Genomic DNA, 17956 nt, shown 5'->3' with positions numbered 1-17956 from the left:
TAAGTTATCTATATACAACTAATTAAAAAAAAATAAAATTTTATTAACTTCACACTTACGTGGTGGTGGAATTGGTGAGCAGCTTGTGAATGGATCACCAGTATAACCTTCTGGACAAGTACAAGAAGGTGTATGGTTAATTACATTACATAATGCACTAACTCCACAAGATCCAGGACACGGGTCACGACACTTCTCTCTAATACAGGCCAAATTACTAGCACATTCTGAGTTGATAATACATTCAGGACGGCAATTTGGTGGTGATCCAATGAATGATGGAAAACATGAACAAGATGGTATTGTGCCGACAACTTGACAAATTGAATTCAAACCACATGGTGATGGTACACATGGGTTAACTGGTTCTGGTGGAGCAGCTGGTGTTGGTGGCGGTGCTAAAAAAGAAAGAAAAGTACATCAACACTTCTAACCACAAATAATAATTTTTAATTTGTGTTGGTGGCGGTGCTAAAAAAGAAAGAAAAGTACATCAACACTTCTAACCACAAATAATAATTTTTAATTTATATTTCATAATATTGAAATATTAATAGTTTAATAATGAATTCATATAAAATATGCACACATAATGTCATTATATCTATAAGTGATGACACACACAGGATATGATAAAAATTATTTTCAATTTTCGTTTTATTGTAAGAATGTGTAAAACATATAATTATAAAACAAAATTATTTTAAACAAGAATTTAAATTTAATTAAGTAAAGACTTACATGGTGTAGGAAAACATCTAGTGAATGGATCTCCAGTAAATCCTTGTCTACAGCTGCATATTGGACTGTGATTTATAACTTCACATCGTGCATTCAATCCACAAGTTCCAGGACATGGATCTGTACATTTCTGATTGACACAAGCTTTATTCAATGGACATTCTGAACTGACAACACATTCGGGTCTACAACCAGGTGGACTTCCAATGTAATTTGGCAAACATGAACATACAGCTTGTCCATTCACTTCTCTGCATTGACTATTTGGTCCACACGGTGATGGATTGCATGGGTTTGTTGGTGGTGCTTGAGATGCTGCAAAAATAATATGAATAAAAATAAAATCTGGTAAGGTAATAAACAAATAGTTATGTAATTTTCATTTTATTTTACTGTAATATTAAATAGATACAACTGACAAAGAACACAGTTAAAGGTGTTATTGAAGCTTACTTCTCATTGTAAGAGATTAACAAATGTTGATTCTCCAGAGGAAATGAAATTTCTGAAAAATTATAATCACAAAAGAAAGGTCAACTAATCAGTTATCAGGAAGTTGATTGTTAAGAGTAGCATTAAAGAGAAAAAAAAATTAGTGAAATTTAACTTTGATGAAGATGAACAATCATCTGGAAAAATGTTAATTTTTCAAAAGTAATCAATAGTTTATAAGAACTCAGTTCAGTTAAAAAATCTGAAATGCAGATTGTATTAATGAAAAATCACAAAAACTTACAACAATTAAGATTTATCAGAAAAAAATATATTGTCAAAGAATTTTTTAAACATTCCAATATCATTGTTACTATCAGAATTATTTCTCATTAACCACATCAGAAATTTGATAAATTCTCCTTTTCTGGTAGTGCTTTTCTAATCCCAACTCATTATTCTTTTTATATTTCATCAGATTACCTATCGTTACATACAAATTTTTGTGCTGCTTTGTAGTTTCAAGTATCATATTTTACAATAACAAACAATACATCATGTTAAAAATAATTGTCGGTCTAAGAAGAAACTAAATGCAATGAAAGATGCAAGAAACGCCTAAAATATAACTCATACAGTAAACTGTAAAATCCTACAAGAAATAATTTTTGGCAAAAAAATTTTTTTTAAGTAATAACCAATAAAATAGTTAATAAAATATTAATAAAAAATTAAAATAACTAATTATAATCATAAATGTTTTAACTTACGAGGTGATGGTATCAGTGAACAACTTCTGAAAGGATCACCAGTAAAAGCAGGTCGACAAGTACATGATGGTAAATGATTGACAACTTGACAATCTGCATTTTGACCGCAAGTTCCAGGACAAGGATCTTGGCATCTATTATTGATACAAGCTTTGTTTGATGGACAATCAGTGTTTAGTACACATTCTGGTCGACATCCTTCATATGGGTTTCCTGTATAGTCTTGTAAACATGTACAAGATCCTGCACCATTTTGTTCTCTACATACAGCATTACTTCCACATGGTGATGGTATACAAGGTGTTGGTCTTTCCTGTGGTGGTGGAGTAGCTAAAAGTAAATAAATTGATTACATTGTACATCAATAAAAAATAAAATAATACATTAGTGTTTATATTTAACAATGTTCTTAATTAAAATCAAATATAAAGAACTGATACAGAACTTAAAAGTTTTTACAAAAAATGCTTTTAATAAAAAAATGAATCTGCAATGTAAAAAATAATATTGTATTGCTTGATAAAAAAGATAATTTTTAAGTGTAAACAAAAATATTTTAATACATAATTACTATTATTATTATTATTTAGCCATTAAGTCATGTTTTATCCTTGGCAAACTCCATAGGTAAATGATGTTTTGTCATTGGAATCTCCTGGTAGATTTTACAGGTGGTTTGCCATTGCCTTTTCAACTCTGAAGGAAAGGTAGATAAATGTACTCAATATAAAAATTATGATGATCTTAAAAGAAAATTTTGCTAAGATCATCATAATTATCATTAAAATATATATATATATATTTTAAATATGCGGGATTCAACATAAGCCACCCAAGGAAGAAAATAAAATAAAATAAAATGACACACCTTATTTTTTCATATGATTTCTACAAAAGTACCCGCATCATAAATTGAAGTCATTGTTTTGTAAAATACTTTGTATAAATTACATATTAAACGTAAAAATAAAAATAAAAAGGAAATGATAAAAATATTAAATTATGAATATTAAAATTACATATAAAAATATATGACATCAATTAAAAATAAAATAAAGTAAAAAAATCTGATGTGGACATCACATGACTTCCTTTATGCCTATTAAATTGCATATATTTTTTATTACATACTTTTATTTTTTTTTTGTATTTTATTTTTATTATTGAATTATTATTTATTGTAAAATTTTTTTACAATCAGAGGTTAATCATTATTAATAAATCAATATATTTCAATTAAAAAAAAAAGTAAAAAAAAAGAAAGAAAATGAAGTTGCATTCGAACTGATGTGTCTTCCCCTTGTAAGATCCAAATATTTCATTAATTAAAATTTTGTTTGGCTATAATTCTGGAACCAATGAAAATAAGTACCACTTATGATATATCATTGAAACGCTCTCAATGCTTATTATTGGAGTTAAGAGAAAGTCCAAAATCCAAACCTTTTAGATTTTGGGCTTTTTGGACACTTTTGGTTCAGTCAATTGCATTCAAACGAGGAGGTGCAGAACTAGATATTACAACCGTCCTAAATCCAAAATTTCAACATTCTACGGCTAATTGTTTTTGAGTTATGCGAGATACATACGTATCTAAAGACGTCACGTCGAAACTAGTCAAAATGGATTCAGGGATGGTCATAATGGAAAATTTTTATTTTTATAATGACTAAAATGTTCATAAAATCTGGCTTTAAAGGATCTATTGGTTTTACCTATATAAATGTCCTTACAATCATTACACTTTATCTTATAAACCCCACATAAATTGTATAAATTATATGAATCAGTATTATTAAATATTTTATTATGTGGTTGTTAGTTTTATATGCAGGTTTAAATATATTATTATTAATAATAATAATCATCTCATTAATAATTAACATTCTATTTCAGATATTAATATTAATTTAGAAATAAAGAAAGGTGATATAAAAAATAATAATAAAAATTCAGATATTTTGGAAAAGTATTATATATATAAATATGAGCAGGGATTCAACTTGATCAACTCACAAACAGAATTTGAGGAGCTAGAATAAATAAAAGCTAGAATAAATAGCAACACTTTTACAGATATTACACAGACATTTTATTTAATAGTACAGTATTATAGTATTACTGGCCATATACATATAGTTTGTTTTTTACTTCATTTTATTTTTAATTGACATCATATGTTTTTATATGTAATTTTAATAATTTATTATTTTTAACATTTCATTTTTGCTTCCATGTACAAAGTAAAGGAATTCAAATTAAAATATCAATTTTGAACATCCCTGGATCCATTTTGATTAGTTTTGGTGTGATGTCTGTACCTATGTACATATGAATATATCTCGCATAACTCAAAAATGATTAGCTATAGGAGGTTGACGTTTTGAATTTAGGACTGCTGTAATATCTAGTTGTGGATCTCCCCTTTTGATTGCAATCAACTGAACCAAACGTGTCTAAAAAAGCCCAAAATCCCCCAAAATTTGGATTTTGGACTCTTTCTTAACTGCAGTAATAAGTGGTACTTATTTTCATTGGTTCCAGAGTTATAGCCTAATGAAATATTTGGAGGTACATCAGTTAGAATCAGACATCACCTTTTTTTTTTAATTTAAATATTGATTTATTAATAATTAATTATTAACCTCTGATTGTAAAAACGTTTTACGATAAATAATAATTCAGTAACAACAAAAGAAAAAAAAAAGAAAAAATATCAGAAGTTATTAATGAAATAAAATGTTATGTACTTTTCATTTAAAAAAAAATGTGTATATGTAATTTAATAGTCGTACAAGGAAGTCATGTGCCAGCCTCCGTGGCGTGAGTGATAGTGTCTCGGCCTTTCATCCGGAGGTCCTGGGTTCGAATATTGGTCAGGCATGGAATTTTCACAAACACTACAAATCATTCATCTCATCCTCTGAAGCAATACCCAACAGTGATCCCAGAGGTTAAAAAAAAGAGGAAAAAAAAGAAGTCAGTGGTGTCCACATCAGATGTTTATTATAATTTTTACATTTAATGTGTAATTTTATACAATATATTTTACAAAAAAATATCTACAACTGAAGATGCGGGTTACTGCGAAAGTACTTTTGTAGAAATCATATGAAAAAATAAGGTGAGTGTCATTTTATTTTATTTTCTGTACTTGGGTGGATCACGTTGTATAATACATATTTTAATTATTAGAACAGAGGTGGATATGGGTCTTGAAAGGGTCGATTTTAGAAAAATATATATTTTTAAAATAATTCTAATTGGTTTGGAAAATAATAATATTAATCTCTCGAAAATTAATGTCAAAGACATACATTTAACCTTTAAAAAAATCAGCTGTGATCCATTTGTAAATATTAGTATCTGCAAAACTGAAATCTGTCTTCACAGATCAATCTCACACAATCAAATCACAGATATAATCTCTCACAAATTCAAATAATTTTGTTACAGAAATAAACACAACACTTAGCAATTGACACTAACATACAAAAACGTACAAAAAACATATAAAACACAATACTTGTGCAGATTTAAATAACAAAATACATTTTTTAAATTAAATTAACATACAGTAAACCAGTAAGGAAATTCAATTTAAAAATTTACTATGCTGGTTAAATCTATTAACATTTATTAATAAAATTACTTCATTTTAATAAAATTACTAATGATTAATGTACAACTCTATAAAAGCAACTGGTATACAATCATATGATTGTATTTATACTAGTCACGATGTATGTTTTCCAGTAGTTTGAAGAGTAACAACTCACTTCATAATAACACTGAAAATTCAAGATAATCTATCTTGTTTTACAATTACTTTTGTAACATTTCATTACTGGTTACTTTTCTAATAAAAATTGAAGAATGTCTAAAGAAAGGTATTATTATGACTACTTAAAAACCCATTCTTAACTTATGCTTTCATGATGCATGTAAAAAAATCTTTAAAATTTGTCTAATAACTATTCTATCCTGTACTTACACAATCTAGGCACTTAGCAGCCACCAATTTTTATGCAACTGGCTATTTTTAATAATTACCATTTCGATCATACATGGTTAAAGATAAAAAAAGTTAATATATTTATTTTTATAAATTGAACAAGAAAATAATAACCAAAAATTATAATTGAACAGTCAGTTACCTTGTTGAACTGTGCATTGTATGAATGGGTCTCCAATATAACCAGCAATACAAATACACTGTGGTGTATGGCTGACGACTCTACATTCTGCATTTGCTCCACAAGTTCCTGGACATGGATCTCTACATTTCTGATTGATACAAGCCAAATGGCTCTGACATTCACTGTTACTAGCACACTCTGGTCTACAATTTGGTGGTGTACCAATAAATTCTGGTAGACAAGAACATGATGGACTATCTCCAGCTACTCTGCATTGTGAATTTGGTCCACATGGATTTGGTTGGCAAGGATTTGTTGGTGGTGCTGCTGGTGGTGGAGGTATTGGCTGACATCTGATGAATGGGTCACCGGTCATTCCTGGTGGACAACTGCATATCGGATTATGATTTATAACCTGACATCGTGCTCCAACACCACATGTACCGGGACATGGATCACTACATTTCTGATTCATACATGCTTGATTTAAATTACAATCAGTACTACTAGCACACTCTGGTCTACAAGCTGGTGGTGAGCCGATATACCCTGGTACACAAGAACATACAGCTTGTCCATTTACTTCTCTACATTGACTGAACGGTCCGCAAGGTGATGGATTACATGGTTGGGTTACAACTGGTGCTTGCACTGGTCGACACTGTACAAATGGATTTCCTGACATTCTTTCTGGACAACTGCAAACTGGAATATGGTTGATAACATCACATTTAGCATCTTGTCCACAAGTTCCTGGACAAGGATCAATACATTTGTTACGTATACATGCTTTGTCTCGTGGACAGTCAGTGTTCAATACACATTCAGGTCTACAGCCAGTGTATGGGTCTCCTTGATATTCCAGTAAACAAGTACATATTCCATTATTGCATTGTGCATTTGGTCCACAAGGAGATGGATTACATGGATCAGCTGCAGGTGGTGGTGAAGCTGCAACAAAGAACAAGTAACTCATGTTAAACTTGTTATAAAAAAGTCCTACTTTTGTACAAATAAGCACAAAACTGTTCAATTTTGTTATATTTTTTGCTAAACATATAGTCGAAAACTAAATTTATCTAACTACGAAACGACTTTTAACTATAATTTAATGACCGTTAATATATTATGTTATATTATTCAGTTTTACACATTTATTGATAATCTAAACATTGCTGAATATTTCACAAACTGGTCTAATTATTTTAAATTATATAATTTAGGGTTATAATTATTTGTTATACATAAGTTTATAATATTAAATAAAGTTATAAATTTTAGGATATTAATACGACAAGGGGATATAAATATGTGAAGCTACATATGTCAATATTCAAAAGAATTTGAAACTTAGAAACAAATATTTCATATGCAAATTTATGAATGATAAAAGTTCTTAAAATGAACAAAAGAAGAGTATAAAGATGATTTTTATTGAAGAAGACAAAGTAGATTATTTATGAATATGTTTTAAAAGGTAAAGGATCTAGAAGGAATAATCAAAGAGATCACAATGAAGAAGATTTCAAATCGCTACAAGAAACTAAATTAGTAAATACATTGAGTACAGACTCTATATAAAAGAATTTACATGCTATGTGATTAGTGTTCAGTATATTCTGTAAAAACAATACACACACACTTGTGTTCATACTAAGTATATGTGCATCGCTAAATATAAATACATACTTTTGTTGATATGGGAATTTAGCTTTAACCACAGACTAAATAAATATATAATAATAACTGTTAAACTGTAAAAATAAGAAAAAGTAAAAAGCAATGAATAATATATCACATACACAGAAAACTCAAAAAATAATAAAAAACGAGGTAGTACCATGGAATTAAATAGGTGAACCTAATTTATCATTTTAAACACAATCTTATTTTACTTTGAGGTTTATAACAAATAAGTTTAGGTTAACATCAAATACTAGACAGCTGATCTTAATAATAAGGATTCAGTGGATAAAAATCAATACTTAGATAAAGTAGACACATAATGTGTGTTTAATATTTAAGGAAATAAACCAGATTGGTTTTTTTTTAACTAACCAGATTGTGTTACAATGTATTAACACAATCAAGTTTAGTTAATATCACTAAAATAAGAAGAAAGATATTTAAAAATTAATAACTGTAGAGGAAGATAAACACTGGAACCTACAAAACAGATAATTGAGGATTTAGGCTGAAGTACAAACGTTAAGGTTAAAAAAAGATTAACATAGAACAAAAGTAATGAAAAATAGCATCAAAACACGTGAATGACTGATGGCTCTGAAATAAAAAGTACATTGAATATAACCATAATGTAAATATACAAATACATACTTGGTGGTGGTTTCGGGAAGCAGTTTGTAAATGGATCTCCAGTCATTCCTTCAGGACAAGTACATATTGGTGTATGATTGATCACATTACACTGAGCATTAGAACCGCATGATCCTGGACATGGATCTCTACATTTTTCCCTTATACAAGCCAAATTGCTAGCACATTCAGCGTTTATTGTACATTCTGGTCTACAGTTTGGTGGGCTGCCAGTATATTCAGGTAGACATGAACAAGATGGAGATCCTCCAATATCTCTGCATTGTGAATTTGGACCGCATGGTGATGGTACACATGGATTTACAACAACTGGTGCTGCCGGTGGTGGAGGAGGTGCTGTAAATGGATAAAAAAAAATACATAATAGAAATTTTATAAAGATAATTTTAATCAAGAACAATCAAACATGTATATTTAACAGTCATATACATATAATTAAATTCCCAAATAATCTAATAACAGAATAAAATTCATAAATCTAACAGTACCGACACTGATTTGTTTCCAATCTGTAAATTTAACACACTTTGTTAAATAAAAGAGAGATATAGCAAGTACTAAAATTATCTTCTCAGTTAAGTTTATGTGATTGTAAGACATGAAACAAGCCTTTCTCAGTGTTCTACAAATTTTTTTTTTTTTACTTCATCATCGACTAGTTTTGTAAGCAAAACTTATAAACCTAACATGATTCTGTTTTTTATTTTTTTATATAAAACTCTTACACAACAGTTACAATCAATATCATGATGGAAAGAAAATATCAATTAAAACCACAGTTTGATTTTTTTACTTGTGTTTTATGATTCTAAGAAGGGGTTCTGAAATAAGAAAGCAGAGCCATTGTAATTTGTTTGTACTACAATACTTCGAATGTTGTAGGAAGAATATATTAAAAAATACAAAGATGAGAAGTAAAAATACTACTATTTCAATTAATAAACTATTATGCTACAATCCACCTGAATCTTAAAAAAAGTGAATCATAAAAATAATTTATTTTGGTTACATGCCTATGTTGCTGTCAGAATTTAATGGCTGCCAAAACAGTTGACAATACTAATATTTTCTAACAAAAAAATATAAAACATCAAACTATTTTAAACCTTCTAATTATTAAAAATATTAACATTCATATTAAATTAAGATAATAGTACACTTACGTGGAATAGCAAAACATCTGGTGAATGGATCCCCAGTAAACCCTTGTTGACAACTGCAAATTGGACTATGATTAATAACTTGGCATTGAGCATTTAATCCACAAGTTCCAGGACATGGATCTGCACATTTTTGATTTATACAAGCTCTATTTGTTGGGCATTCTGAACTGACAACACATTCAGGTCTGCAACCAGGTGGACTTCCAATATAGTTTGGTAAACATGAACAAACACCTTGCCCATTAACTTCTCTACACTGACTATTAGGTCCACATGGTGATGGATTACATGGATTTGTTGGTGGAGCTTGTGCAGCTGAAAATAAAGAACAAATGGTATCATTAATAAGATTAAATAATTACTGCCTCAACATGTCAATTACTGTAGCATTCATAATTAATCTAATTAGCATAAAAAAAAATTATGCTAAGCGTCCTCATGTAAAATTCTTGAGCTATATGTGTGACATATTTTCTTTGTTAATTTTTTAAAACTTTTTCTTCAAATTTCATCAAGACTCCTGTCTGGGAGTCTAATGTATCTCCACCAAAAAAAAATGAAAAGAAACACAAGAAAACAACAAACAAGAGTTATTCAAACTTCTTATGAAAGGTTATGACTTTTCATTTACTAAAAAACATACACTACTTAGATAACCAGTAATACTGTTTTGTTATGAAGTTTTCTTTATATACTAGCTATTTTCACTATTAAATATTCATTAATTGATATGTTTTAATATTTCTCATCATGCAAAATAGAATCACCATTTTTATTCTTCTCCCACAGCAAGCAAATTTACGTTTTATCTATATTTAGTCACATGGCACAGGCTAAAACCACATGTTTTGTTTATTTCTAATAAAGAAAAAAGTGAAACCATTATTTTTCAATCTATATTCTGTCAGACAGTGCAAGCTAAAAGGGTCCAAAAAATATTAGGATTGCATCAAAAATTTGATGAATAATTATTATTTATTAACAAAAATAATAATGGAGACAATTATATTTTTTGTATATTAATTATGATGAAAAGTAAACACAGTAAAATTACAGCTGAATTACAATCAGCTGGACTGTGATAAATGGAAATTATACATATGATATTTACCATTAGTAAATAATAAAAATTAATAAGTAACACACACACATGAAGTAAGTGTTTTTTCTGGAAAAATCAAGAAACTGCAATTAAAAAATTAATTTTTATGTACTGTATTGATTGTTTTATTAAACTGATCTAAAATCATTGTTTTTTATTTATTTTATTTCATCATATACATCATGATGAAAGTGATGAAAGATTATGACAAAAATAATTGATATCACAACTACCAAAAAAACAATTTTAATTGTTAAAGTATTAATGAATCTCCTTATGACAAAAACATGATATAAAAAAAAATGTGAATAATACAAACCCCTGAAAACACTTGCAGTATGAAGGCATCCATTAAAAAACAACTGTTTTCCTTGAATTTGAAAAGAATTCATGTATAAAGAAACTGAAAACTATTTGCTACTCTCAAAAACTTCTCTAAAACTCAATTGTCTTCAAACGTAGAGAAAAAATATTTAATAAATTAAGCTGTAAAAAACTTGGAAAAAATTACAAACAACCACTAGCCACAGGGCTATTTCAAAATATAACAAAAAATTGGTTTAGAAAGAACACAAAAAAGCAGCCAACTCGATTGTTAAGAGCAACATCTATTAGAGTAACATTATTTTGCTTTTTATTATTTTGCAATTGAAACAGCTCCATGGTGAGTGAAGTATGTAATTTTTTAAGTTTATGCAAGATTTAATTTATTAAGTATCTTTCCTCTGCGTTTGAAGCAAAGAACTGTGTTTTACAGAAGCTTGAGAGTAGCAATAGTATTCAGCTTCTTTGAATATCAATTTTTTTTGGATTCGGGGTAAACAGTTGTTTTTTGAGAAATACCTTCACACGGTAACTGTTTTTTTGGGAATTTGTATTTTCTTTCTATATCATTATGTTTTTGTCATAAGGAGATCACTAACAATTTTAAAATGAAATTTTTTTGGTGATTATGATAATTTATTTATGATAATTATTTATTATAATTTAATGTCAACTATAAAGTAAATGAATAATAACAAGAAAAAACTGAAAATGTAAGAAAAAAATGTTTTGTATAAAACCATATATACGTTTATATATATTAAATAAGAATTATGTGTATTTAAAAAGAACAAATAACTGATCCTTACACTGAATTATTATAGTAGATTATTAAAAAGTTTTAATAAAAATGTTCATATAATAACAATAATAAAAGTAAATAAAAGTGCCATGAATTATGCATCTACTGTAATAAATGACCACACTACAGTATACTGCAGTTGAAGAAGATATATATAGCAGTAACTACAGACGAAAAATAGCACAACATTCTCAGAGAATTTATTAATCCAATGTTTCAGTTTCAGTTAACCTAATAGTTATAAATTTGAAAAGAAACAAACAAACAATAAAAAAAAGTTGTACATCTAGGTTGATACTTCTTATGTTCATCTGAGCTTTGATACTTCTTATGTTCATTTACGATGAATGTTACCAGATAATATTGTTTTAATCACAACTCTAGTTATTTTATTAAACTTCTGATTAAACTTAATTTAATATGTATTTCTTAAAACAAAACTAATGAATGTATAACAATTTTTCCTGAGAAAATAAAAAAAGACTTACGAGGTGGTGGTATTAGTGAACAGCTTCTGAATGGATCACCAGTAAAACCAGTTTGGCAAGTACATGATGGTAAATGATTGACAACTTGACAATCTGCATTTTGACCACAAGTTCCAGGACATGGATCTTGGCATTTATTATTGATACAAGCTCGGTTTGATGGACAATCAGTATTTAATACACATTCTGGTCGACATCCTTCATACGGATTTCCTGTATAGTCTTGTAAACATGTACAAGATCCTGCACCATTTTGTTCTCTACATATAGCGTTACTTCCACATGGTGATGGTATACAAGGTGTTGGTCTTTCTTGAGGTGGTGGTGCAGCTGAAAATAAAACAAGAAATTTATAATTCTTGAATATATCTTTGATTAAAACTACTCACTTATTCAAACAAATAGATTTCTAAAATAATGGAAAAATGAACTGCTGAAAATAAAATTTTTATCGCTCGTATTCTCTTCACATTTTACAACATGAAATGATGTAACAGAAGAATATTTTAGATTAAAGGTACACTGAAAAATTATGTGGTAGAAAAGTATGAATGATAAAGTTTTATGTACTCCAACCTACTCTATGGCAAGAGTTTTATGGAATATAAACATAGACTGGAATCCAATAAAGTATTAAACAATAAATGTTTTGTGACTATAGGTAAGGAATTAGAATTTTTATTAAACTTTTTTACATCCTAGTCCATAAATGCTGGTTATAGAGAGATGAGCTACCTCACAATAAACTACTACAGCAAATTGTGAGTTCATTTAATATATCAATAAAATGTAATAAAAAAGCTTATCATCAGGAAACTATCAACAGGGCTGTTAAGTAATAGCTAATCACTAAATCAAAATAGTAACAAAAACTTCTTATTAATTTAATAGACATACCTTGTTGAACAGTACACTGCGTGAATGGATCTCCAGTATATCCACTAATACAAATGCATTGTGGTGTATGGCTGACGACTCTACATTCTGCATTTGCTCCACAAGTTCCTGGACATGGATCTCTACATTTCTGATTGATACAAGCCAAATGGCTCGGACATTCACTGTTACTAGCACACTCTGGTCTACAATTTGGTGGTGTACCAATAAATTCTGGTAGACAAGAACATGATGGACTATCTCCAGCTACTCTGCATTGTGAATTTGGTCCACATGGATTTGGTTGGCAAGGATTTGTTGGTGGTGCTGCTGGTGGTGGAGGTATTGGCTGACATCTGATGAATGGGTCACCGGTCATTCCTGGTGGACAACTGCATATCGGATTATGATTTATAACCTGACATCGTGCTCCAACACCACATGTACCGGGACATGGATCACTACATTTCTGATTCATACATGCTTGATTTAAATTACAATCAGTACTACTAGCACACTCTGGTCTACAAGCTGGTGGTGAGCCGATATACCCTGGTACACAAGAACATACAGCTTGTCCATTTACTTCTCTACATTGACTGAACGGTCCGCAAGGTGATGGATTACATGGTTGGGTTACAACTGGTGCTTGCATTGGTCGACACTGTACAAATGGATTTCCTGACATTCTTTCTGGGCAACTACAAACTGGAATATGGTTGATAACATCACATTTAGCGTCTTGTCCGCATGTACCTGGACAAGGATCAGTACATTTGTTACGTATACAAGCTTTGTCTCGTGGACAGTCAGTGTTCAATACACATTCAGGTCTGCAGCCAGTATATGGGTCTCCTTGATATTCCGGTAAACAAGTACATATCCCATTATTACACTGTGCATTTGGTCCACATGGAGATGGATTACATGGATTAACTTGTTGAGGTTCAGCAGCTGAAAAAAGATAAAAGTATGTATAATTCAGTTATTTTAAATGAACATATGATTACTAAAAATTATTAGCTAATTGTAACTGTAGTTAGGATTACGAAGTCTTTAAGGCAAGGAGAATATGTATAAGAGATCAAGTAAACTGTTTCACTATAACATTCAAGCAATTTATATTAAAGATAAAAAAAGTCCAGTGTTGTTTATTTAAAACTAATTAGATACATTTAACTAGCGAATATATTTTTCTCATAAACCAGTCCTGCTCACTCGATACCCAAATTACAATTTATTTATTTGTACCAAAATTTATAGTACAAAATTATAACTAATCATCAAAAATGTTAATACTACAATATAACTGCAAAATTAAATGTAATTACCACGTAAATAATCTCAAAGCGTAAACTTTCAGATCATAGATTACTCCTGCAATATATAAAACTAGTGAAGGGATAGTAAATACTTTATTGATCTTAGAAAATAAAAGAAAGCAAGGAATACCCAGAGAATGATGGATGAACTGAATGAAAAATTGTAAGAAGCAGTAAGATTATGGATAGAAAAAGTAATTAATTTAAGTATTATATTTGAAATACATTAAAAAGTAATTTAATTTGACAATAAATATGATAAGTATTTTTAAAAACTCTTGGTAAAATAATCTGATGTTCATCATATATTCATCATATACATGATTAAAATTAAATAAATTAAAGGATTATGATTACAATAAATTCAAATCATAATATTTATTTTTTTTTGTATTTTTTTTTTTAAATATAAGTTCAATAAAAATATATTCAATGTACAGAATATAAATTAAAATTTAAGGTTCAAAAAAAATTTGAAACTATCTACTTCATTGATTATCAATATTAATAAATGATCACTTATAGAATAATAAAGTAGAGTTTACCAAATAAGATTCTTTTAGTTCTTTGACCATTTCAATTCTTTCCTCTATGTATGTTGCAATCTGTCCCAACTTGTGAACAATAATAATTTCAGTTTCAATTTCAATTATTACAGAAAAAAATTAAGTATTTTCATTGCAATACTTAATATAAAAAAAGGAAAAAAATTACATCATCTATACTTCCCCCCTTTTTAATAATATTATTAAAAGATAATGTTGTTGCATTAACGATGTAACTACTTCTTAAATGTAAATTACTTTCAGAAATCAATACTGAAGATGAAAAATTGAAATTAATAGACTAAAAAATCATTATTGTTAAGTTATGTTTTATTTCTCTGTTATCTAATTTATACACATACTTTTTTCAGTGTAAATCATTTTTTAAATAATAATCTAAAGGTCCTTAATTTGCTAAATAAAAATCAAGTATGATTAAAAAATATAATTCTCATACCAAGTAATGATAATTATAGTAATAATGAAATTACCAAGTAATTTACTGCATAAAATTATAAGTTTGCATCCAGACTACTAATAAAATGTGTTAATTGTATTCATATTAACTAAAAATTTCAATATATTAATAAGTTACAGATAAATAGCAACAAAAAAATTATTAATTTTTAATAATGACAACTTACATGGAGGTGGTTTAGGGAAGCAATTTGTGAACGGATCTCCAGTGAATCCTTCTGGACAGGTACAAATAGGCGTATGATTAATAACAACACATTGAGCACCAGATCCGCAAGAACCAGGACACGGATCTCTACATTTTTCATTCATACATGCCAAATTACTTTGGCATTCAGAACTGATTACACATTCTGGTCTACAGTTTGGTGGTGTTCCAGTGTATTCTGGTAGACATGAACATGATGGAGATCCTCCGATATCTCTGCACTGTGAATTTGGACCACATGGTGATGGTACACATGGATTTTGATACGCAGGTGTTTGTGGTACTTGAGGTGGAGCTGAAAATCAGAAAGCAGTATATTACAAACAATAAAAAAATAATTCTTTATTCTTGTGATTCTAATATATGTTTATATACAAACAGATAATATGAAGAAAAAAACAATGCATAACACTTTACAAATGGTTATTTTATTTTCATCAATAACTATAGATGAATTTTTAGGTTTGTTAATTTTAACAATTTGTTCTACCGTGTTAAAATTTCACAGTAAAAATAATTTTATATGTTGGTATAAGATAATTTATACCAACAGCTCAGCATACATGATTTATGGAATTCTCAAATTCAAATTCTTTGTCAAGTAATTTATAAATCTTTGCACTAATAAAATACCTATTGCCTTGACATTATTTTTACAACTGCAACTGAATATTTATTTAAAATTACAAGTTTAGTTTCTGAAAAGCTCCACTTTTTATTTCTGTAATTAGTAAGGTCTTTTTTTAATGATCTGGTAAAATGAAGCAAACATGAACAAATGTTACTGATTTTTAAAAAAATGTTATCCCATCATTCATTTAGAAAGAGGTTTTTAACATATAAATCAGTAACTTTTGCTTTACATATTTTATATTAAAATTTTTTTACCACCCCTCACTTAATTGATTTGATACACTGCTATGTTCTCTCTATTGCGCTAATCTTTTAGTTAACACTTTCCACATCCTATGTGGATAATTATTTCCTATATATTCTAACTTTTGTTTTCCCTAGCAAATTTTTACGTTTTAATCACCAAAATTAAAATAATTAACTCTTAGTATTTTATTGTAGGAATTATCCCCATAGTTCTCCAGTTAAAATTTTCTGCGTACTATTATTTTCCTTAAAACTCCTTATGGAATTTCTTTTAACACAAGAAAATATTATCAAACTTAATTTCACATTAAATGAACAAATCTAACATATTTATTTGAAATTTCTTTTTAATAACAAGTGCCATAAAATTTTTACAACTTGTATCCAACTGTGAATTTAATTTTATCAAATGAATTATGAGTTTAATAAATTTAACATTTTACTAATACTACAACAATACTATTTTGATTTCAAATATATTTATAAAAAAAATGCAATTATATAATTTTTTCTAACAATTTAAAGTTAGAACATCATTTTATTAATAAACATCCTATTTATTTATATTTTACTAACAATTTCAGTATTCAACTGATGAAAAATTTTCTAAATTAAGTAAACAAATGAATTTTTCATCATGAAATTTAATAATACCACATATAACAAAGATAACCAAACCAAATAAATTCAGTAAATATGTAAAATGGAAACTAAATGTAACAAAATTCTTAATAATTCGTAAATGAGGAAACATATATTTATTTTATTTTTTTATAGTATAACAGGATAAAAACAAAATATAAGTTTCCGATCAGTTGGTCAAAGTAGCTCTAAAAACCTTTACATATCATTTCTCAAACACCAAAAATAAGTTATAGTATTTTTAAAATAAAAAAAATTCTTCTTACGTGGTAATGGGTAACATCTAGTGAATGGATCTCCAGTAAATCCTTGTTGACAACTGCATATTGGACTATGATTTATAACTTCACATCTTGCATTCAATCCACAAGTTCCAGGACATGGGTCTGTACATTTCTGATTTATACAAGCTCTGTTTGGTGGACATTCTGAGCTGACAACACATTCAGGTCTACAACCAGGGGGACTTCCGATATAATTTGGTAAACATGAACATACACCTTGTCCATTAACTTCTCTACATTGACTGTTAGGTCCACATGGTGATGGATTACATGGATTAGTTGGTGGAGCTTGTGCGGCTGAAAACCATAGTAAATTATATGATTTACAAAAAAATATTACTAGTATGCTAATATTTACGTAGCTTATTTTCATAAAAAGTAGAAAAACAGAAAAAACTATAATTTATGCACAATCTATAACCCAA

General features: G+C 28.5%; 1 protein-coding gene across 1 annotated transcript in view; it reads right to left on the bottom strand.

Annotated features, from left to right (window-relative positions):
* The window catches only part of dpy (fibrillin-like protein dumpy), a 705616-nt gene that overhangs the window by 65223 nt on the left and 622437 nt on the right, over nt 1–17956 (bottom strand). Inside the window, exons 128-137 of the mRNA XM_075365108.1 lie at nt 17514–17828; nt 15686–16021; nt 13196–14128; nt 12299–12628; nt 9583–9897; nt 8420–8755; nt 6101–7033; nt 1944–2273; nt 742–1056; nt 60–398 (exon numbers count right to left, since the gene is read on the bottom strand). Coding sequence (XP_075221223.1) covers nt 60–398; nt 742–1056; nt 1944–2273; nt 6101–7033; nt 8420–8755; nt 9583–9897; nt 12299–12628; nt 13196–14128; nt 15686–16021; nt 17514–17828 — 4482 coding nt within the window. The remainder of the gene's footprint in view (nt 1–59; nt 399–741; nt 1057–1943; nt 2274–6100; nt 7034–8419; nt 8756–9582; nt 9898–12298; nt 12629–13195; nt 14129–15685; nt 16022–17513; nt 17829–17956) is intronic.

This window comes from Lycorma delicatula, chromosome 4 (genome assembly GCF_047948215.1).
Source record: "Lycorma delicatula isolate Av1 chromosome 4, ASM4794821v1, whole genome shotgun sequence".
NCBI lineage: Eukaryota > Metazoa > Arthropoda > Insecta > Hemiptera > Fulgoridae > Lycorma > Lycorma delicatula.
This window is presented reverse-complemented; position numbering and strand designations above follow the sequence as displayed.